This window comes from Patagioenas fasciata, chromosome 8 (genome assembly GCF_037038585.1).
Source record: "Patagioenas fasciata isolate bPatFas1 chromosome 8, bPatFas1.hap1, whole genome shotgun sequence".
Lineage (NCBI taxonomy): Eukaryota > Metazoa > Chordata > Aves > Columbiformes > Columbidae > Patagioenas > Patagioenas fasciata.
The window spans coordinates 28,776,568-28,800,586 of record NC_092527.1 but is presented as its reverse complement, the minus strand read 5'-3'; the positions used below and the strand labels follow the sequence as shown (position 1 = coordinate 28,800,586).

At 40.1% G+C, this 24,019-nt stretch overlaps 1 protein-coding gene across 9 annotated transcripts in view; it reads left to right on the top strand.

The window, feature by feature from the left end:
- The window catches only part of BTRC (beta-transducin repeat containing E3 ubiquitin protein ligase), a 114,388-nt gene that overhangs the window by 22,399 nt on the left and 67,970 nt on the right, over positions 1-24,019 (top strand). For 6 of the 9 annotated variants that reach the window (XM_065843884.2, XM_065843883.2, XM_071812088.1 and 3 more), the window contains one exon: positions 5,169-5,276. The exons of the other annotated variants lie outside the window; for them this stretch is intronic. In XM_065843884.2, coding sequence (XP_065699956.1) covers positions 5,169-5,276 — 108 coding nt within the window. The remainder of the gene's footprint in view (positions 1-5,168; positions 5,277-24,019) is intronic. 9 annotated transcript variants of the gene reach the window in all.

Below are 24,019 nucleotides of genomic sequence, written 5' to 3'. Positions count from 1 at the left end.
ATTACGTGTTTAGTATGCCTTATATCCACTGTTGGGATAGGGGGAAAAGACAAAACAAAACCCCACAAAAAACTACTAAAATAATAATGAAAAAAGAATTTTCTCCTAGTTTTGCAAGGGTTTTTTTAAGTTGTATTGTATACTTTTTTCTCAGATGAGAAACCTCTATGATCAAGTGCTACCCAAGCTAAAAATGAAGTATGGCAGGTTTTTTAATTGTGAAAGTACACAAGATGCACTGGGAATTGATACTCTTTTTATACCCGTATCATATGTATTTAATCAAAGATAACACCTCTCTGAACAGTAGAGGGAAAAATGAGATACCTTTTCATTTTTATGTATATGTGAGAGGTTGAAAAGATGAAATGTTGACCAAAGAAAGGAACCAAAATCCCATTTTAGCCAGAAGTAAATTTCTGGAATTGTTATTAAGTTTCGTGAGACCAACATTTATAATGTAAATAGCAGCTGTCTTGTCTGATAGATTTCATACAATGTATTTCATTCTGTGGTGACAGGAATAGTGCACATTGGACACAATGTGAAAGTGAAGTGTGTTATATTTTTAGCATTGGCTTTGTTAAATATGTGGCCAAAAAAGTATAACAGGAACTGAGTGGGACTGAAAAGTGGTGGAATTTGTTCTCCCATTTGTTGTGCTGTATTATAAAAATAATTGTGAATATTAGGAGCCCTAGTAATATTTGAACATGTGTTTGCTAGAGTATTGTAAAGGATCAAAATTCCTTAGGCACATTTCCTGAGAATTAGATTTTAGAGAGCGTGCAGGAAACTACTGCAGAAGAGACTTTCAGGGACAATTGTACTTGCCAGCCATCCTGTATTTACTTTCTAAACTGATGAAAACAAGGAGGGGGGAAAGATTTGTCTCCATATCAAGATCAGGTGTGTTGTATGTAGTTTTGCTACTCCTCAGAGTATCCCTTATGTTTGTCAACATATGTCCTATTCTATTTATGCTCCTTAATGAAAATACTGGGTGAACAGAATCTTAATTCACATCTTCCGAGAGGAGTGGAAATTGTTATTGGTTTATCTTTGGAGTTAAAGGGAAATAATTTTGTACGAGGGAATGATTAAAATCGATGTGGTTAGCAGCTGAAATTAGTGTTATGTACAGCTGACCAGAAAGCAGCCCTTGGGAAAAAAAAAATGGGTTTCCGTTTAGGCTTTGCCACTAACTTGTGAAGATGTACAAAAATATGTTAGATTACGTGTAAATCAAAGGCATTTTAGGCATGCAGATTATCATATGATTGAGTGCAGGGTTCAGGCAGGGATAATAGGTTATTACACTTTCATTATGCTAAAATGCCCCACAATTAGAGACAGTAATTTTCTACTACTGTCTAATTAATTTCTCCAAAGTGTGAAGAAAATATCGTTGAACTATTGTTTGCATTTTCTTGTTGTTGTTCTTGTTTTAGAGCGATTTTGTATTTTCACACCTGTGCACTATAGTTGTAAATTGTAGTAGTCCAAGAACTTTTGTTTTTTTCCCCATGTATAGCCACTTAGTTTCACAGGACAAGGTGATATATTTCTGACCTGTAACACAATTTACTAAAACTTTGTTAGTTACCCCTGGTATATTGTATTTGCTGAAGGACTAGAAGAGAACAAATTTGATAAAGAAACCAGTCTGAAATGGTAATGTATAATCTTGTAATGCAATAGCAAATAAAGTAAATAACCAATTTTTAGCACTGGCAAAAAATTAGCTATTGAGTGTGTACTGAGATTTGTCTTTAGGACATCAAATAATTGGAAGAGAGAGTTGGCTATTAGTGGCAGAACATCTGATGCAGTAAAAAATATTCTTGGAGTGTGATTACAAGAACAGTTGAACAAGTTAAACTATGACTTCCCTTCAGCTCGCAGTTACTGCCCACTCTGCTCAGCCAGTGACTGTGAATGCATCCAGCCTATTTTAATTCAAAGTAAGACAAGCCCATTTTAATCACCAGTGCGGCAGCTGGTACCAGCTTCTGTCAGGAGGAGGATGCTGGTCTTGTTTGAAACTATTCCCTGTATTTCTTTAGTGAGAAAATGTATTTCATGGTTCAGGGAACAAGACTTGAAAATAAGTTGGAAAAAGATATTTCGTGGTTTTGTCAAATAATTCCCTATTTTAGGCCATTCAATGTATATTAAAGATGCTTAGCTTTTATAAATTTAAAGTTTTGTGTCCCTCAGTCCGAAAGTTGTGCAGACATCCGAAGTATTAATGCAGTCAGGAGTCAGGAAGGTATAGAGGCTGCTACAGCCTGGCCCAGTACTTAGCAAGCAATATCAGCATTCCCATTTGGCTGCAGTCCAGCCGCTGTGCCTCTGTATCTTTGTTTTGAAGAATCAGTGTCGGTTGACTTGAGTTCAGGAGAGGATTTGGTCAGTCAGCTTTCAAGTAGCGAGTGTTGAGGCCAGTCCCTTGTTTGTGGAGCTGACAGTACAAAAGTGAGTGTTTGACACGCAGCTTGCTCAGTGCATGGGGATAAAGGCTGTTGAGATTTTTCAGAGATCAGGCTGTAAATGAAGTTGTTCTGTTGGGTCACTCATCTGATTTACACACAAGCTGTTTCTATTGAAGCACCTGGGGCCTTTTGTTCATGCTTGTGAATAAGCCTCTCTCAGTCACCAACAGTAATTTAGCGTCTGTGCTTCCTTCAATAGGTAAAAGGCAGGTACAGGAATGACATTTTCTCCCACACTGAGTGCAACTTCACACACTTTTTTTTTTTTTAAGATAGGCAACACAACTGTATCAGTGATACCAATTTTGTTAGGTGCTGGAGCAGATTCAGAAGTGATGTTGATTTTTTACTGCATACTTCCTAATTCTGGAATAATACTCAACAGCCAGAGTGCATGGGTGAGTAATGATATCCTCTGTAGGTGCAGGGAGTTCTACAGAATAGATCTCCAATCTTTTCCTTTGTTATCGTGGCAATTTGGGAGGAAGGCATTTCATTACCTTTTAAGTGCCCTGGCATGATGAAGTCCCATATGTGCAGCTTGTAGTGGCTCTGACTTGAGCCATAATCTCACATAAACTTTAGGTAGTGTAAGCTTGCTTTTCCACTGACAGAGTGGTTCTCATTTTTCCTGCCTCTCTATCTTTCTGTGATTCAGTCAGCACAAATATTTAAAGTAACCTCTTTTATCTTGTCAGTCTAATTTTAGTGGCAAACAGTTCTTTGAGTTCATTATGACAGCATGAAAACCCGAGCCACCACAAGGGATGGGTAAGCCTGAGAAGAGGGAATAAGTAGTTGGGGCGTTACTGGTAAGTCTGTATGCAAAAAACCAACCAACCAACAACATCAAATCACCCTATATTTAGTTTTTATTACTTTATGAATGCTAGGATGGGTAATGGTAAGCAGCTGATGCTTACTTAGTGAATTTGATCTTCATCATCAGAGGTACCATACTGTAGTTAATCACCCTTGTTACTGTGATGAGAGTGATAAACAACTTTGATTTAAGTAAATGTATTATTAAATCGGTGAAATGCTTGACCATAGCTGTTCACTTCATATATATATATATACATATTTAAGGCTGACTGTCACAACAGCTTTTAGTAGCTGAGGCGATACATATTACATTACAAAGAAAAGATTGCTGGTATTTGAAAGGTTTTGGTTTGTGGGAGTGTTTGCTTTCTGGGAGGTTAGGATCGCAGGCAAGGAAGTATGGCTTGGGTTTTTGTTGCTTGTTATAACACTATGGCTGTAATTTTGTTGTCTTCAGGTTGAGCATTATCTACAAATTCATGTGATGTGTAATATTATGAAGTAGTCAAGTTCTTGAGTTTTAGTATCTTTGTAAAGTGACGACTTTTTGAGATCGAGGGGAGGAATTTATTTTAAGGTATCATAAACTTCTAAGAAGTCCATTTGTATAGGTTATGTTCCCCAGCAGTCTTTCAATACTATTTCTGGAACAGCAGTGTAAATTGCAACAAAGTACAGCAACGACTGTGGTGATAGACAGGGTTGATCTCTCTGTGGCTGTCTGCACAGTACCAGATTATGGATGTTGGTGATCACCTTCCTGCTTACTCAAGGATGGGTTATGTTGCTCCTACATACTAATTTAGTGCAAGATTGTGCAAGGTTTTCTAGTCCTCTTAAGAGCAGCAAGAAATGGTGGCTCAAAAGGCAGCTGTCATTTCATACCCATTCCAGCTGCCCTTTCCGCTCAGATTTCCTCCCATCCCCCCTTAAAAAAAAAAGGAGGGGGGAGAGAGGATTGCAAAAAAGAAGAGTATGAGGGTTTGAAATCTCTAGCATCTGATCTATCACATCCTACCATTTTCATAGCTATATGCTAATTTAAAATATACTTGTTTTTTCCTGCCTTGCCAGTAATTAGACAAATGCAGCAGTGCTTATGGCATCAAAAACTCTGTGGCTGGTAAAAGCAATTGCTATCATAATGCATCCCTAAATTTAATAGTAGTGGTGTAAAATGAACAAGCAGCTCTCTATATTTCAGGGGGTAATGACTTTAGCTATCAAAATGACTAGCATTTTCCTTGATTGGCTGCTTTGGCTCCTGGTTTGTATTTGTATTTCGAAGAACAGAATCAATTTATTATAATAATTGTATTTTATTTTAACAAATAACAAGGCAAGCAGAAACATTAAACTCCTATAAAGTATCACCAAGTTCCTGTTCACCTTGGATTGCGGGTTTTTCCTTTTGATCCCTTTACAGACAAAAACCAAACATACAAACCCTTTTCTTTCCCTGCCACTGTTACACTTAAAGTTGTCATTTCCATTTCTGCTTCCCTTGCAAAATTGCTTGCTTTGTGTTGTGCCTGGAGCGTGGTTGTTCATGGAGAAGAGGTCTGATTAATTGGAAAGAAACTTTTTATTACTGGAAAAACTCACAATGTTGGCATAGAAAAGTGATCAAAGTTTTGCTTTCTTGATCCGTAGTGCCTTTTTCTTGGTACTGTGACATCGGTAAAGCTTCTCCCAGGGAAAAGACTCATCAGCAGTTTGTGTTCTCTTAAACATTTCTCAGTCTTTAAGGCCAGGTGTTGATGCCATTTGGCTAAGCCTTGAAAATTCCTGTAATCTGTGCCATCCTGTCTCACACAGTCCCATCTCATAGTTGTCCTTTCTCTGCAGTGCTCTATGCCCAGATCTCTGTGGCTGGGCTGCTCCAGCCTGGCGGACAGCATGCCCTCGCTGCGATGCCTGTATAACCCAGGGACTGGCGCACTCCCAGCTTTCCAGGTACTTTCTGTCTCTCCCCGCTCTTTCTTTTCTCTTCACCTGTGTACGTGTGCATCCTTTACTTGCTTGCTTTACCTCCCCTTATTCTGCTTCCTACTTTATGCCTCTCTTATGTCGTTCAGATCTCTGGTATTTAAACCCACCTTGTGTAGATTCAGGGCAGCTCAGTGCTGGGACATTTCCATTACTGTGAGATAATGTAACTATTTTGTCTAAATTGGATTGGTACCATCATCTTTTCTGTTGGCTTTCAACTGTGTCAAAAATATACCCCTTAATTATACTTGGCAAACAGTATCCATCACACAGTCTCCAATCTGGCTATTCATGCAGTGATTCCCCTCCTATCTAAATTTTCTGTTTGCCCCTTAAAGGACTGAGGGGGGGGGGGTGTTCATTGCCATAGTGATAATTGATGCCAACAGTTGTTTGCTTCAGGTTTGTTAGCAGTAGTCTGGACATTTTGACTACAGAAAATTATTGTATTAGTAAGCTGTCAATCGAAATGCAAATAAAGGAAATCTGTTCTTTCTTTGGTCTCTGGATTTATTAGATTCAAGCTTTTTTTTGTTTTTGTTTTTGTTTTTTTTTTTTTTTTTGTTTTTTTTTGTTTGTGGGTTTTTTTTTTGTTTTTGTTTTTTTTTTTTTTTGTTTTTGTTTTTGTCCCGTCGTGACACAGCTTTCTGCCAAACAGGTTTGTTCAGATGCTTTGGGTGACCAGTGAATATTATCAAATGCAGCTACTCTCCTGTGGTTGGAGAGTGAGGCAGCTGTTGGGTGAGCATCTGGAGACTTAGACAAGGCTCAAGATCATTGCCAGTATTTTAGGATGATGTGGTTTTAACCAGGAGAACAGCAGAGACTGGAGTGCAGAGATGTTATGTTCGTGTTAGATACTTTGTCTCCGAGATGTTCTGTGAACTGCAGTGACTGAGGGATCTTAGGAGTTTCTCTGTAGGCTGCACGTTCGTTGGAGCTCGTGGCATCATGAATGTTTTCTTCAAGGTGTATGCTGCCGGATTATGCTGCTGCTGACCTAACCTGTGGCAGATAGTTTTGTTCACCAGAATCTTGCAAAACCAGACATAATGAATAAGCTAGAATCCTTCTGAAATTTTCAGTCATTTGGTGAAGATTCATTACCTGCCATTAAAGGACAGCGTGGTTATTTGGTATTTGTCTTCATGCTCCCAGAGTACTGTGGAAATAATCCTCTCAGTCTCAGGAGAGGCTTAAGTGTCTTGCATCATTTTGCTGCAACTCTTTTTGCTGACCCAGCAGTAGCACTGATGGACTCGAGAAGGTGTCCTGCCAGGCCTCCTTTGCTGAAGCAAGCTTTTAGCAGAGCTTTCTGTGGGGGAGGGGGAAGATGACTTTTTATTAGTCTAAGAGGACTCCAGAGACAACAGGCAGAATTTAGCCTCCTACTTTTAATCCTGATTTACATAATTTGACTAAATCGGATAGGCCTCATTTTTGGGTTTTCTGCTGTTGAATAAATCTCAGCTCTCTTTGAGATCAGGTTTTAGAGAAGCTTAACAGTATATAGAAAGCAATTTATAAACTCAGATTGAGACTTCTTGCTTTCTATTTGAATTATTACTCAGAATAAGCATATATTACAAAGGGGAAGGGAGATTAGCCTCTCTTAGCTCAAGATGTTCTTGCTAATGATGGATATGTACAATAACTTTTCTATTAATACAGCACATACATATTTGGGGTCAAATGAGTCAGCTGCGCAACCGTTCACCATGTACAGTTTCTTGGGAGAGTGCTGTGACTTTGACATTTGCATTCCTGCAGAGTTTGAAAGACATTTCCATGTGTATTTAGTGACTATGGGAACTTGGGAAGTCTGCACCACTTGCCATCTAAAATGGTGTACTGATACTCTTCACAGCACTTTGACTCTTAGGTTGAAGAACGTATTTAGTGCCTGTTAAGAGAGAAACTAAATTGCCAGCAGCAGCTTCTGCAGCAATGAGTCAGTCAATTTTTTTTCAATGGGCTTTGATCCCCATTAACTTGCATGGTTTGAAGAAAACTGCCCTCTATGAGGCATGGCTTCTGCATTTTCCAGTGCACAAGTCTACATGGCAGTCATTTGAAGCCTGCTTGAAGCTGTGACGTTGCAATACTTTCATCGTTCTTTAATGCTTTTTTTGGTATCGAATCTTCAGGAAAGCATTAAAGACTTTTGTGTAGCCCAGCGAATTTTTTCATATTATTTTCTTTTTTCCGTAGCAAGCTTGAAGTAACTGGAGAAGCATATCAATGTTCTTTGCTTGTGGCAAAAGAGAAGATGCCATCTGGAAGGCTACTTAGTCACTGCTGAATTTGTCTAGTTATTTACATGCTTACCTTCAGATGCTCAGACAGAAATGTGGAAAGAGGGTCTTTTAGAATAGCTCAGTTAAAGCCCTGCACACTCCTCATGGGAAACATTGCCAGATAGTCAGTTTAGAGATTATTCTGTTAATGTGTCAGATATCTTAATTTTTCTTCTTTGTGTTTTTATTATTGGAGACACTTGTGTGAAGACAGGATCTTCTGGTTCCTCAGCTCCGTTTGGCAATCTTCCCACAGTGGGAAAGGTTTTAAGGCTGATCCTAGGAATGGTGGAATAAGGAGCTAGAAACAGTTTTTAAACATCTCTTATCTCAAAGGGCTTTGCAACTGGTAGTCTATTATGTAACTGAATTTCATAGAGATCGTGGTGGAAGATGGCAGCAAACTGGGACATGAACTCCTTATAAGGGGCTGTGGGAAGAGCTCGAAGGATATTTTAACAAGAGGAAAAGATCAGCCATTCCAAGTACGGTACTGTATTGTTCTTCTGTAAAGCAACTGAAAACGAAGCTGAGTGTAGATTATTTTAATAAAAAAATATACTCTGTATAAGTTTATTCTTTTTCATAGAAATCCATGCTTTGGAAGTTTCCAGATGTGCCAACAGGTGTCTCTCTTCATGACATTTTTCGTTTGAAGATAATTACTTTCCCCTTTTAAATCTTTTCTGTGCACGCTCACAAGGCTCAGTTTATGTTGCTTTCAGTAGTTGCAGTTCTTTGAAAATCGTGACTTAACAGTTCCATCTATCAAGTATGCCAAGGAAATGATTCTATTAATCCTTCCAGGTTTGCAGAAGACCATGATATTTCCTTGAATTATTTCTGTAAGCTGTTTTATAAATGAGAAGCCATAAGGAGCAATTTAAAAGTCTTGCCAAGGTTATGGATCAGGGTAACCACAGAGAACAGTCCAGCTCTTCCTTTTTATCTAATTGATGTCCATCACAAATATCAGCTCCAGTTTAGATTGTAAACATTTTGGGACAAGAGGGATACTTCTTTGTGTGGCACCTAGGCACCAATGGATAAACAAAGAGTAGTCTGGTCAGCTTTATTTTGCCAGATCCAAACCTCTTATTTCTGTAACAGGCTCTGGTAGTCAAAGAGGAGGATTAACTTCTGTGGTGGAGGTAGCAGCATCTTGTTCAGTACAGAAGTGGCTCTCTGAAATACTAGAAATTCACATTTTGCTCACCTGAAGTGGGGGTCTTGATCATAAAGAACTGCACATGAGGGTTTGTCAGTTGAAGGGAAATACTTTCTGCTTGGTTTTGCAGAAGTGAAGTGTATCTTCCTTGATCTGGGCAGGAAGCTGTGTCCTGGTTGAGGAAAGCATGGATGGACTGTGGTGGGCAAATTGAAGTTGCACACCTGAGGCTGTGCAGCAGGGATGTGATGTACACCGCTGCTTTCTTTGGGCTGAGATAGCTTCTGGAGAAAGGCGAGAGTGTGAAAGGTATAAATGGTCTGTAGTACTGGAAGCCTGTTGCACCCATGAGGAAGAGATGAACTAATTTCTCAAGGGATTTTTACATCTATTTTTTTCTAATGTTTACATTTTCATGTTAGAAAGTGGAATATTTGTTAAAGAAGCATTGTTGGTAAATAGAAACACTCGTTTTTCTTAAATTTCCTTCAGCATGTTCATGTGTTTTACCTTAAGAGCTGTTGTTTTATGGCTGGGAAATACAATGTAAATGTGAGAAGCAGTGTTGCATTATTTATGGCCTTACAGGTGCTAAAACTGAGTGGTGGGCAAACTGTGCATGTTCAGAAATGCGTTAGTGAAAAATCCATTTGAAGGAAATTGGCTTTGGAGCCAATGTTTAGTGGTGTGCATAGTTCTGTATCTAACTGGGAGAGAGATGGGGTGTCCCGTCAGACCCCCTCGGTGTGAAGACGTGGCCACCCCCAGCCCAGCCTGCTCTGTATCCCCCTCACGCTCTCCCAGTGGCCATGTGGTGTCTGCCCACGGAGGGTTTATAGTGCTCCTCTAAAATGGAATCAGAATTTTGGTGACTAATATAGCCAGAGCTCATGGTCCCAGCACCCCCAGGCTGGTGCCAGGCTCTCCCCTGGTTATGAATGTAGTTAGGTGGCCCCCAACTGTTTACAAGACAGCAGAGGTGAGATCTTTGATTGACAAGTCAGAAATGCATTAGATCATTCCCTGTGCCAGTCTCTGGTTCATGCTGTTAAAAATGTCAGCCTCTCCAAGTTTGAATGGCAGCCCGAGGGCCTCAGAAGCTTTTTGTTTTCTGAGATGGAAACACAAATTGGATGTGTGCCTGGGCGCTTCATCCTGGGCTGTAATTTCATCTTTTAGCTAAGAACCACAAGGTACATGAGCAAAGCACCCTGTAAACAATAACACTGGGGAAAAAAATAAACAAGGTCGTGTTTCTGGTACGTTGATCCACCGGTGTCCTGACCTCTATCACGTTGAACATCTCCACTCTGATTGCTGTTCCCTTTGGCATTACAATGAGAGAAGAGAGACTGACACGGCAGGCAAAGATTTAAAGTTGCAGTGCTGTTACACATTCCTTGTATTGGCTATGAAATATTGAACTGCCACAATGTGACACCTGTTTTTTTTTAAGCAAAGTTTCTTGTTGAAGGTGTTCAGCATCGGTTTCTCCTGTTTTGTCTTACCACCTGGCAGGAGCAATTACACAAGCATGAGGGGGATACGAGAAGTAGCAGAAATTAAGCCAAATTAATGGTGTAATTTTTGCACTCGAATCCAGCCCCTGGTGGCTCAGACTTTTGGGAGCTTCACTGTGGGAGGACCAAGAGGGTCATCCCAGCCAGGGATATTTTTTTTTTCTTTTTTAAATAAATGCCTAATGGCTATAGAACAGTTTTGGTAAACATATTTAGGGTTGATCCCCACTTATATCTAGCAGCCTTGTCTGGTGGGTGGCATAAGCTGTGCTGATACGTGGTGATGCTGGGAAGTCCACCAAACGCTGACAGCCCCTGGGCTGTGCTGCAGGATCTCAACTTTCAGGTAGTAGCAGCGACAAGAGATGCTTCCTTCCTTTCATGTGGCAAAGAAATCCTCTTGTGTGAATCAGTGGAGACTTTTTTTTGGTAGTATGTTACAATTTAGTAATTAGAAATAGGCATTTATTCTCTACGTGTATTGATTGTCAGAAGTTGCACATGCTTTTTATTCTTCAGTCTGAGTATCAAGCAGTGTGACAGTATCATAATCGAGAAATACCACCCCAGTTTGCCCAGCATGATGGTTAATTTAAAGTGCATTGTAGCTAAAAAGCTTCCTCTCCTTCAGACTCTGCATTAATGATCTTGTCACTATGTGATGCACTCTTTCCTGGTATGGAGAGGCCAAGGTCTTTAGCACACGGGCATTAGTTTGGCTGATTAGTTTAAAAAAATGAAACAAAACTCATCTGAGTTTTCTGTCTTCCCTTGTTAGAAGTCAGGAAGGTGTGTAAAGCCGTAGTGACAAATGGCGTGCGCAGCGCGCGCTGAAGGCATACAGGTATTTTTAAAGCGAGCTCCGGTTCCTCAGGACTGCGAACATCTGCTTGGAGGTATTGTCGAGCTCCACAATGCACTAATTGAATTACTGTTTTCTGGAGTTGCAGGCTGCACTAATTGAATTAGAATCAGGCGGGGCGGGTGCGCGCGCGCGGCGCCGCGCACGTGTCCGGGCGCGCGGCATCCCGCGTGCTGTGCTGCGCTCTCACGGCCCCGGCCGGTACTGCAAGGCGGGGGGGTCCAGATCCGCAGCGAAACTGCTGCGTCGGCTGCCTTAATGTGCTGGTTTTTTTAAAAAATAACATTTTAGTGACTTTTCCACGCTCTTCCAAGTAGTCTAACCGTTGTCTAATCTTAATCTTTGTTTCTTTACTTGAAGAAGGCATTGAGCACACGCCTCTGCAGTCCCCTCCCAGCGATTATCGGTGTGTTCAGCACCAGCGCACGCTGCTGTAAATCACCTGGTTTGGTTATGGGTTTGAATCTGATGGCTCCAGGGACAGTGCTGCAGAGGGAGCCAATTGCACAAGGTCAAATTTACCTGTTTCTGGAGAACTGGCAAGGAGCTAATACCACATTAAATAAAAAAAATAATTCAAAAAGTAAATTAGAGAATTTTGCCACAAATTTGGAGAAGTCATGAAGTACTTTATCAGCACTTAAGCCAATGTTAGTCAGAACTCAAGGGCTCTTGGGAAATGTAATGTGCAGAGGTATTTCTGTTTAAATGCATGCATGTACACGGAGAACAAAATGAATTATTTCTTCTTTGAGATCAGGTATTTATGTGACCATCTGCGAATTTCAGGAGGACAAACCCAAACACTCAGGATAGAAATACACTTGCTACATCTTAAAATTCATAGCTTGAAGAGATACTTACATTGCTACACTGTGTCAAGTGGGTTTCTTTTTATTTCTTCTGCTTTCTGTTGGCTACTTCTGTGGTGCCTATAAATAGTTAGATGTTCTCTTTCCTGTATTCTTTATTCTATAGACTTAGCTGACTCAGTTTTCCATAAAGTTTCATCCATCTCCACTCAGCTTTCTGTGTGTTTAGTAGATCATTCTCATAAACCACATCAGAGATAAGATGGTATTTATTTTGCTTTAATTGTTGTTGCTTAAATTTGGTTAATTTTCAAGTACATTAAAATAATTTACTGGAATGCTCTCCAAACTACGTAAAATTAAACTATGCTTGTCAAAATACATAACCAATACTCTGTGATGTGCATGATTCTTTTTTTTGTTACGTTTGTATACTTGCCCCGTGTCTGGTGATGTTAAACAGGGCTTCTAATTACCACTGAGAATTAGTGAAGTGCTGCTATACACAGAATTTGGGATTTTTCAGTTTCATTGAAATTTAACAACCTACTGTCCCCCCAAATGAAAAGCAGATTTAAAAAAATATGTATGAAATAGTTTTGTGTTGCTTTGGAGGAGAATTCCAAAACAAATTTATCCATTAAATTGTTTTTGATTTTATTTGTACTTGTTTCTCTTCAGCATTTTTATTATACATATATATATAAAAAAAATATATATACACATACCTATATAAGTATTAAAAAAATGAAATCAGGTTGTTGACCTTCTCAGCTCCCTTTCCAAGTAGTCAGGTGGACTGCTTCTAGTAGCCATTGTTAATGAAATATCCAGGTAAGTTACTGGTTGTGCCCAAATGTTAATTTGGGGTTCATGTTTAGTTCTTAAATGATTGCCAGTATGATTTGGTACCGTTACAAAATTTTCTAAAGTGTGTCTGTATATAGTAAGATCAACCATCCACCTTTTGCCTGCCTTCTACAAAAATCCTTGTGATTTATTCTCTCAAAATAGAGCCATATATCCAGCAAACAAAGGAAGTAACTCTTCATTCAGCCAATAAAGCTGCATATGTTTTTACTCTTTCAGGAATATGCCTTGCTCTTCTGTCACATCTTCAGAGTAATAAATTGTGCAGCAACCCTTTGATGTAGGTAATAACATTTGACCTTGCAACAGAGTACGTTCCCTTGTTGAAATGAAGACAACTAACACAACGTTTTGGGTTGTTCATTTTTAATTTTTTTTTTTTTTAATAATTATGTGTAGTGTAAGATATGTATGTACAGTGCTGCCTTTTGGTACAGTCAGAAGTGAAGGTGGTCATGTTGGGGAGATTGGGGTTGTCACCTTTAAAATAATGTGGGAGTGAGTTTGGTGCTGCCTTAAGAAACTGTGAGTGGGAAAGAATCCATTCCATCCAGTGTACACAGTGCTTTTAAAAACAATCTATTTCTAGAACCTAAATTGTCCTGGGACCAGCTCTTGGAATAAAAATTCATAGAAACCTGTTTTTCCGAGTGTGGTAACTTCTTGCCATAGTGCTGTAGTGTTAGAATTCACATTGGCCAGGTTGTTCTGTAAATTAAACAGTGACAGCTTCCCTCAGGGGAACAGCCAATGTATTTATGATGATGTGCTGATTACACAAAATACACTGCAAGCAGAAAACAGCTGCAGAGAACAAACCTCTTAAAAGAATACAATTACAAATAGCACCCTCAGTATTTCTAGTGGTGAGAGTAAAATACAGCATGCTAATACAGGCTTCTAGCTTGCTTCCAAAGAAGAAAAGAGATCTATGAAGAAGAGGCTGAAGTACGGTTGGATGCACATGCAGTGCCAATATGGAGTGGCATATAATCCCTTTCTGAAGGTGAAGGACAAGAACGTACCTCGGCCCTGCTTTTTAGCTGTCCTCCTTAAAATTTCCATGACTGCAGCTCCAACAACACTGGCCAGTGGGGCACTGGAGCTCTCTGGCTTGTCGGCGTTTTGACCGCTGGGGTTCAAACCCTCTGTCCTGGTTAAAAATCGAGATGTGATGAGTAATGAATAGTTTGCTTTACCAGTCTGACCATTATGAAATGCATTGTAGGAGATGTTATGGAAAAAAAAGTCCCTGGTTTAAAGTGGATCTTTCTTCTGCTGCTAAATGTTTGCTTTGAGGGAACTTTAAGAATTTTTTTTTTTTTTCCTTAGGTTGCAGTGTTTCATTTTTAAAGGGTCCCCCATTTGTATGTATAAGGCAAGGTCTTGTACGGGCCAGTTAAGGATGTGACAATAGAACTTGAAACAGAATGTTACTGGGAAGATAGTGGAGGTGGGACTGTGCTCTCTAACTTGGGACACAAACAGACCTTGGAAGAGACAGAGGTCATTTGAACCTTTCTTCGCTTGGAAATAAAAAATGAGAAGTAACTGGAATTGCTTTGTGTACTGTGGCTGTATGCAAGAGAAGCTGCATTAAGAACTACTGGGGGGGGATTGTGTGTGAGGGCTTGTTGAAAATCAGGAGAATGTGGCAGTGGCAGCTTCCACAGCTGCTAGTGTCTCATTTTGGAGGGCTGCGAAACGAAACAAAAAAAAAATCTCCAAAACTCCAAAGCACAATCTGGTAATGTCTGAGCTGAACTGTCACAGTTTAATCGTTGAAATCCAACATTGTACTGACGGCTGTGTCATGTATGTATGTGGGAGAGTTCAAGCACTGAGAAAGCGCTTTCCATCCACTCTTTGCAAGTCATTGATAGATAAGTATAATGCCTTGTAAAAGTCTGAAATTTCTTGTGTTTGGTGCCTCTGTTGTGCTCCAGGACCAGTATCTATAAAACATGTTTCAAATCCTGGGCAAGAAATAATCTGCTTAAAATGAAGAAATGTTGCCTTTTCAACATATAGATCTGATTTTAAAGTAGATGAGGTAACAACATTGGCACTCTAATTTGGAAGGACTTTATTTCACTTGCTTAAAAAGAAGAATCAGGCTTTCCATTTATGGATTACTGGCATGTACTAACAGACTGTTATTCATCTGTCTGTATTTTCTTTAAATCGTTTTTGAGCCTCCCTGTGTTGTCCTGCTCTGCTGACATGTATCCCATGTGGCAAGAGGGAGTTTTGTATAATCACCCTGCTTTAATCAATAGAATAATTGATAAACCAGATAAGATTTAAACTGATTACCTCCCCGAGCAGAACTCCCCGAGGGCCTTGGACTCTCTTAATTTTGACATGTATGTTGTGTACCCCGTGGATGAAGTGCAGTTTGAATTATCTGTTTTTATTTGCTTAATGACGGGGAGGGTGTTAAAGTCAAATGTTTAATTAACCCAGCAATGGGCTGCGCTGTCACTTACACACACATCCAGCTGATTGAGATATCTCACCGAGAATACTGAATAGGAATGATAATGTGGCACTGAGACGGAAGATTGCTTTTTCAATCCATTTGCTGGGTCACTGCTTTGAATGTCTTATTGGATGAAAGGCATTCAGCCTGGAAAAAAAAATTCAGCATTTAAGTACATTTTGTTTTCCTGGCCCCTCTCCACCAAGAAGTTAACTAAAACAAATATGTTGTAGGTTTAATAAGCCATTCATGTTGTAGTAAAAAGCTGTGAATAGTGGATCTCAATAGACAGTGATCTAGAGCTGTATAATTTCCTATGGGAAAAAAGGTTTGCTAGCCCCAAGGTATCTGAAGGCGAGATACTATATACACCTTTCTTTCCTTCTTTGATTGCTTGACTACCCAGCTCATTTGGTGGTCTCCATAGCAGGTCCAACTCTTCCTCCTTACCCAGCAGAGTGAGATTTGCAAGAACATTTTGTAACTCCTGGCTCTAGTTTAAGAAAATGACATTTCAGATTTGGGATTATTTTGTAATAGCAGAATTTATTAGTGAGCTTTTAAATGTAAATGTTACAGGAGAGGCTGTTGTGTTACCATATTCAAATTTGGTGTAGCCAAATCAGGACAAGCCAGGGGTTCGTTTCTTGGGTGGCAGCTGCTGTTACAAGGCCACAATGGTTGCTAGTTCAGTGTTATAATGTATGGTGCCTAATCTGTATTTTTCTATTATTTTATTAGAAGATTTTTTTTTTTTTTTGCTTGATGTGATGGAAGGTTGGAACATGTTTAGGCTCACATCCTTTCTTTTATATCAGTGATCAGGTTTATCAGCAGGACTGTATGGAAGTAAACACACCATGTATTGGAAGTTAATAAATTTGCCCTATAGTCCAGTGGCGGATGATATTTCCCATGATTAATGTAGCTTTGGAAGCTGGAAAAAGCACCAAGGTCTGACCACATGGGCAAATGACTACTGTGAGACATGTTGGCGAGGTGGAGTTATGTCACCTGAACTGGTCCATTGTGACTCTGTAGGTACTTTGAGCCTGTTCTGGATTGAAAACCAAGTCGCTTTGGCTGTGGGGACATTTGGCCCACATTGTCTAATACAAAGATACAACTGCCTCTGCATACTGTGGTGTGGACAGTATGCTGTGAATTCATGTCAAACTCTGCAGTGAGATCATTGAGTAGCCATTTATTTAAACAAGTGAGCTGCTTTCATTCACTGTTTTGGGGAGGAACTGGGGCTGAAAAGTTAACACAGTGTGGGACACAGAATTTAGGGTTTGTTCCCCCGTGCTGTCATTTTGACTTTGGGCAGACAGCTTAACACCTTTTTTTTTTATCTCCTTTTCCCCTTTCCTGCAATGAAAATTAGGAAGGAAAAAACAACAGGAAAAGCATAAAACAATAAAGCAAGATTATGGTGGTGTGGTTGAATTAGATGTTTGGGAGTGAAAAAGCCATGGAAGGGGTGTGATGAGAAGTAGAGATCTTTTTGTCTACTTGACAGGAAAGCTCAGAATGAGAGGTTTTGAAAAAAACACCAAAATAACTGTAGGTGATGAGCAGGGACAGGAGGGGAAGGGTTAGTGAGAGTAGCGAGGCGGCATGGGTCATTTGATGGAATTAGTTATAAAAAGTTAGAAAATAATGCTTCAAGAAGGATGTGAAATCTACAGCAAAACTAGCCAATTTTACAACCCAGTTCTGAGAGCACTTGCAGCTCCTATGCAGATGAAGCCATAATAAATATTGTACAAAGAAAGTTAATCTGTGTCTAGAGAATTTTAATAAATAAAAAGTTTAAAAAAACCCTCTCCCTAGATCTGTTGGCTCTTGCTAACTCTTGTTAGTACTAGAAATATGTTTTTGACGTATTTTTTGGATGTTGGCTTATGTTCAGAGTCTGTAAAAACTGACTTTTTGCTTTTTTCTCACATGTCGGGGGGGAAAAATAAGAAAACCCATAATATTCCAGCATACAAAAGCACTGATAAAAGCTGTTATTCAGGGTAGGGAAGAATCTTGTCAACTGAGAATGAGAGTGTGTAATTTCTAACTTTAGTACTTTTAACACCCTGGGACGAGTGTTGAAAATGAATTTTTGTGAAAAGAATGTAACAAAATGAAAGCAACAAAGAAAGGAAAGCCGAGCCCTGATTGATTCTGTTTGTCTTTATAAAGCTGCCGTTGCATGTGAAATCCCTCTTCCTGAGGTATGTGTGGCACAATTCTGCAGTCTAGCAGGGAAATTAACCTCAGCTGAAACTGTCTAAAGAAGAATTTGAGTGAGAATTTAAAAGATTGGAGAAATCTTTAAGGTTGTCCTGAAGTACAGAAAGGGAAGAATACTGCTTTGCTCAGTGTGGGGAGCAGATATGCAGGGTAAGTCACTGGTAACAGCCAAACCAAGGCGCAGTGATAATAAGATTCAGAACAAGTCCTCACACCGGTCTTATATAAGTGGCCTGGTTGAATGTTTAGAAGTGTATCTATATTATGTGTATCATAAGGTTAATTGGATGCTTTCATCCACGCTTTTTTGGGAATATGTGCTTTCTGTTCCTTAAAAGGATGTAGATAGCTTTGAACTACTATAAAATCTCAGAGTACAAGATGTACGCTATAAAATCAGGCATAGAAAGCATTATTTGTAAAAGCATATGTATACCTGTGAAGGTGCTGATCGATTTGTGCTGTTTAGGAAAAGAAATTCTGAAACAGACCTGCCTGTGAAAAAAATGCAGATAATAAAATTCAACTAGAGGTCCTTGAGGCTTCTTAAGCTCTAACCTTGTTATGAGGAATGGGGCAGTCAAACTGCCTAATGCAGATGTCTGTGAGTTACAAAAATAACCAGATGTCCTGATTAGCAGAAGCAAATGTTCTTCCCTTAATCCATGTGAAATTATATTCAAAGGCTCTCCGGATGTAATGCTTGTGTAAATAAGGCGCCAAAAAACATTGGAATAGAAAGGGCCATTGGCCAACTAGCTTGCAAGGCTTGAAAGCTTGAATATTAAAAACAAATTTACCACTGCTGACTCTCTTAAATTCACAGAACAGATATGCTAAGCAGGGCTGCTTCCTAGGGAACGTGGAAAGGCTGTTCTCATTAGCCATATTTTCTCTTTCTATCTTTCTCGGTTGCTCTCACTCTCACTTGAGAAATGCGTATGAAGTGAAGCTAGCTTTTTAAAACTGACCTAAATGGCTTGTTCCCAGCACCTGCATTTCTGTTTATCTTTTAACTGCAACTGGATTCGTGCTCTTCAAAATGCATCTGCTCATCAGGTCTTTTGTATTTATGCTGGGTTTTTGGTATTTTAACATTAAACTAAATTTAACGTTCTGGTAATGCTAAGACTCCCAAACACCCTTAACTTACCCTTATAACCAACCAATAATTGATAAGTTAAATAACTTGAAACTCTTCTTGATGGCATGAAGCTCCATTGTCAAGTCTCATTACTTTGAAAATGTGCATTTTTCTAATGATTGATTTGAATGAAAAATAAGGAAAATACCAAGGGTCCATTCAACACATGTAAAAACTAGTATCTTTTCCTGATTTTCCACTGCAGAAAATGTTCTTGAAACTTTTGTAATTGTGAGTGGCATTAATACAGGTGCAGACCAAACTGGGACATATGTGAACACACATGTATGTGTCCTGTTAGAGGGGCAGTGTTGTACTTTTCCATTTTTGCTGCTGTCAGAGCTTCAATTTTAAGAATTTTGTTTATAGTAGCTATTTAGTTTATAGGAGCTGCTTGGGCATCAATTTGAACTTCATTTCTTTAGGTATTACATGAATGTTTGGGGTGGGAGTGGAGAAGTCCTTGTCATGGAGAGTTTACAGATGTATTGGAGAAAAAAAAAGCCAGGATTCTGTGCAGCAACCAGGATAATAGGTATATAATCATGGTAACACATGTGCATACCAACCTGCAGAGTGGGCACTGAACTAGAAGGCCAGTTTAGCTTATTCCCTTTCCTTTTCTGACACTGGTCACTGCAAGGCAGGCTGGAGTTTCTCTGCCCTTTTCTTCCATCATTCCAGTGCTAAGCCATAAACCCCTTGCGAAAGTACCATTTAACTTTAAACTTGTAAGAGCTTGGAAACTTGTCTGTGCCTTCATTCTGGGCTGAAGTCACCCCCTTGTGCCTACACATTGCAATTTATGGTGTTCTCTGAAAGGAACTAATCTCAGTGAATGTTCAGAGCAGCAAATGCCAAGGAGGAATGGGGTCTGATACTTATCTCTGCATTTTCATTGCTGTGGATCTCCCTGTGTGTTACAGCTGTCATTTTTGTTTTATCTACCAAACAGGCAGAGAATTGCCTTCAAACTTGCAGCTTTCATAGCTGTTTTTCTCAAAGAACATTACCAATGTTAAGGGTCGCTTTTATGTGTTGTAGTGACTAGCCAAATAAGCACAAATTTGAATGTTTCGGTTCTCAGGAGAAAAAGGAGAAGCTATCCTTAAATGTTTTTAGTGGATGTTGGACCTATTTTTTTTAATGGTAATACTGTTTTCAGGCTGACATTGGCTATGCCAGGATTCATCCTAGCACTGTTTGAAATGGCTGAGATATTTATAAACTGACAGACAGCATTTATAAAATCAGGATGCTGACAGTCCCTTAACGATAACAATGGACTTGGACTCATCTATCACTTACAAAGGTTATTGGAAAAGGAACATAACGCTTATATGTGCCTCTAGTCTTAGACTGGCACTTATTTCCACACATCTCTCTCATTTTCTCTCCTCCCTCCATCCCTCTCTTTTTCAGTCCACTCTGGCTGACACGGCAATCACAGCTAACTTCTCTATTCTTTTACCCAATGATTTTTCATCCTGTTTTCTGCAAGCAATTGATGCAGATTAGAAGACAGCTAACTTTGTAGCATCTTGGGGCAACCCCTGACTTCCCCAAGCCCTCCTAAACAAGAGAAGCATCCTGACTGCCGGTTTGAACTTGGAGGGAAGAACAGTGTGCGTTGACTGACAGACTTAACCTGGGGCTGGGGGGGGTTTAGGCAGGCCTTCTGCTTCCTCTTCCTTTCATACAGTGCCAGTCTGCCAGCAGAATGCTGATGTACCTACTTTATTCAGTGGCTCTCCCTTGGCTGAGACAGTGCCCCTCTGTCCTTGGTTTGGAGGACCAAGTGCAGCTCAGGGACGCTTAAAGAAACATGAAAGAGGATGTAGGTTATTTTCAAGCTCTGATAAAATGCTGCATTCACTCAGTGCACTTAGGAGCTTGAGGGTCAGGTCATATCTGGAAAATGGGAAATACGTAATTTCCACCAGTGTGTGCTAAAGCATCGGTTTTAGTGTAGCGACAGAAATACTGAGCTACATGTGGCATCCAGTTTGCCCTTGAAACATTTACTGTAACTGTTTGGACACTGTGTTCCCACTGTATTATTTGCTTAGAGACCTGAAATACCCAAGTAGATTTCCTACATGTGGCTGGATCTGCTGATGCCACTAAAAACACACCCTGCCCCGACTTCTGTTCAACCTGGTGTATATGCATGCAATGGCTAGAGCAGAGCTTGATTGGCTTGAGGGGGTCTATTTATCAGGGAACTCGATTAAAATACAGACTGCACATGACATCAATTTGTAATCATTTTTCCACAGCAAGCAAACATTTTCTGTATTGGATGCAGGTGTTGAAAGCAATAGTGTGTTTTAAGGGCCAGTGCAGCACAAATTCTGGCCTTTGGGATAATGACAAGTGTTTTGACTACATAAACAACATATATATATATATATATATATATTTCCTTCCCTGAGGTCCGCACACACCTAGTTTCCCTCAAGCTCATCATCTCTGTCAGGTTAATCAATAGGCACCGTATGGCAGAGGGTCAGTAATCAGTGTCATCGTGCCTTTAAATTGTGTTGAAAATTTGCTTAAAGCCTGGGCCAATTAACATCGAGATGATGAATGGATGGGTAGATGGGAAGAGCCTGGTGCTCAGGGGCTTTGTGAGAAGGAGATGCTCAGCTGTTGAGCAGCAGACACCAGCGAATAAAATCAGCCATTCATGTGAGCTCAGTCCACCCACTCTTAATGATAATGTCAATCTAGCAAAATATATACACATTGGAGTTGTCATGAGTTCATAAATCAAAGGAGTTTGTCAAAGGCATTCAGATTAACGAGGCAGCAGCAATAACAAGTCAAATTTGCATAGAGAATTGCCCGAATCTCAGTAAATTATGATCCTGTTTTTCATTTGATTATTTGCTAATGTCTCAAGAGGGAGAATGATTATATTAGCATGCAAAATCTACTCCAGAAGTAGAAATCTGACGTATAGCAGACCAGCACACGATGACAATTAATCAGTTTCTGCATACTAGCATAAATGTGCAAGGCCCAGAAATGAACTCCTTTTTTTTATTATTATTTCTCCTTGCTACTGATCCAAATGGTTCAGCTTGACAGAGACTTTATATTGCTTTAACAGTGTTCTGAATTGTGCCTGCAGGCAAGACATAGTTATGCAGCTATAACCAACCTATCCATCTGCCAACCAGATTGGAATTCTCCTATCCAAGGCTTCCATTAACCCCCACTGACAGCTCCAAACAGGATTAAGAATTTGAAAGCATAAAAAATAGTTGTGCTCTCCGCATAGACATACACTTCTCCCGCACCCCCACCTCCCCATGCTTGGAAAAAGGCTGCGTCTGTACTCTTGTATAATTAGCGCAGGGCAGAACCGCACTGAAGAAATCCTCCCCCAGTTGGCAGGGGCCTGATTTCCAGCACGACGAGCGAGGCGGTACTAAAGGTAGCTCTGCCCAATTGGTAGTCCCTGGGAGTGCGTTTCTCCCTGTATTATATCTCGTTCCCAGCAGTGTTTTGCTGGGCTGTGTACACAAAATGCTGCATGTCATCTCCTGTCAGACACCTCAGTCTAGGGATTTCATATGCATTGTAGCATGTTGTGTTTAGTGGTGGAAGAGGCTTCATGGGGAGAGTTAAATAGTAATAATTTTGTTGTAGTCTTTAAGACAACCTGCCATGGAGTTATATTCTGTTAATTACAGGCTGAAGTTTTAAATGCAAATCAGGTTTAAAAGCCAGTAGCCATTTTAGGAAAAATGAGCTATGGAGGATAGAGCTGCTTCACAGGAACCTCCTGCTAGAGAGAAATTGTGAAGGTGATGGGAACTGTGAGCTTGGGTTTCCTGGCTTCTCTTCCCAAGGCTCCCACTGTCATTGTGTGACCTTGTGCATGTAAAACAGACAGACAACCTCACAACAACAACAAAACATTTTACCTGTCTGTGGAAGTGGGGGGTAGTATTTATCTCACCAAGATTGATCAATTTGTGTTTTGGAGACTTCAGCACTTCTCATCTTATCTTGCTTTTAGTTGTTCGAAAGGAGAGACCCCTGTGTGCAAGCACAGGCACTTTTGGCCAGTCTGGCTTTAGTCTATGAGGAAAGGCTTGCCTTAAACATTTTCCCTGATGTAAGGGAGTTTATATGGCTGTTCAGCTTTCTGTATGCACTGGTTTTCTTCGCTTTTTTCACCCTAACAAATTCCCTCTCTCTTCTACTACGTATCAAGCACAGTCACTGCAGATCTTTAATATTCCCAGTGAGTACACCCAACTTACCGTCTGGATACCAAATGCTTCTTTCCAGGTCTGTGCCCGAGATGTGCGTTTCAGTAACCACGAGAGGGTGCTCAGCGCAGTTCCTCCCTTTCCTCTCGGCCGCAAGAGAGGCAGACATCGCTGAAGTCCTGCCGAAGCAAACCTTATTCTGACCTCGCACATGTTTATCCCTCCTCCCACCTTGTTCAGCAAGGAGAAATATATAGATGTACTGTTTCAGTTGATTACACTATGCTCTTCCCATGGCCATGGCTAAGCGTTGCCCTATCAAGTGAAATTCACTTCCATGCAGCTACAGTTAGTCCTGAAATATGCAGGGTCTTGTACCTGCACCTGGGTTGATGGGTTTCCTATTCCTGAGAAATGAGCAGGAGTTATAAACATCTGTGCTTTTTCTTAAGTGTAATGCTTTCCAGTCATTCTGTCTTCACCAAGCGTAACTTACTTGCCGACAAAAGTGCATGAGCAGCGCTCCTCTTTAATAGTCTGCTATCGGAGCTGCTGTGTTGGTGCTGGAGAATGGTGAGACGCCAAGCTGTGAACCACCATATGCACTTGGCAGTCTTTGTCTGGTCTTTGTTCAGCCAACCTCTTAGCCTTGCCACCTATAAAGATAATGAATGCAAAATGGTCCTCTGCTTGCTCTTAAAATTAGATACTCAGCTTAAAGAAAAAGTAGATAACTTGATGCTTTGTGATAACTAGAAATTTCAAAGTAAGGGCTGACAGTTCGCCGGCACCACTGATTTTTCCTGCTTTTTGATGTTTTTTTGTGGGAGGATCCTTAATGACTTTGAAAGGTGAGAAGAATGCAAGATTTCACTGTTGTAGAAAGATTATTTAGAAGGGGAAATAATTTTGGCAGTTTTTGTAGGGAAGGGGGTGGATGTTGAAAAAACATCCAGGAATAGTGAACAGCCCCCCCCAGCCCCCTGCAGCAAAATGCATTTCCTGGAAACCTGTAGTGGCTGGCCTTGGGTTCTTATGCTTCTTGCACAGAAGTTAAAATCCTTACTTGAATTAACCAC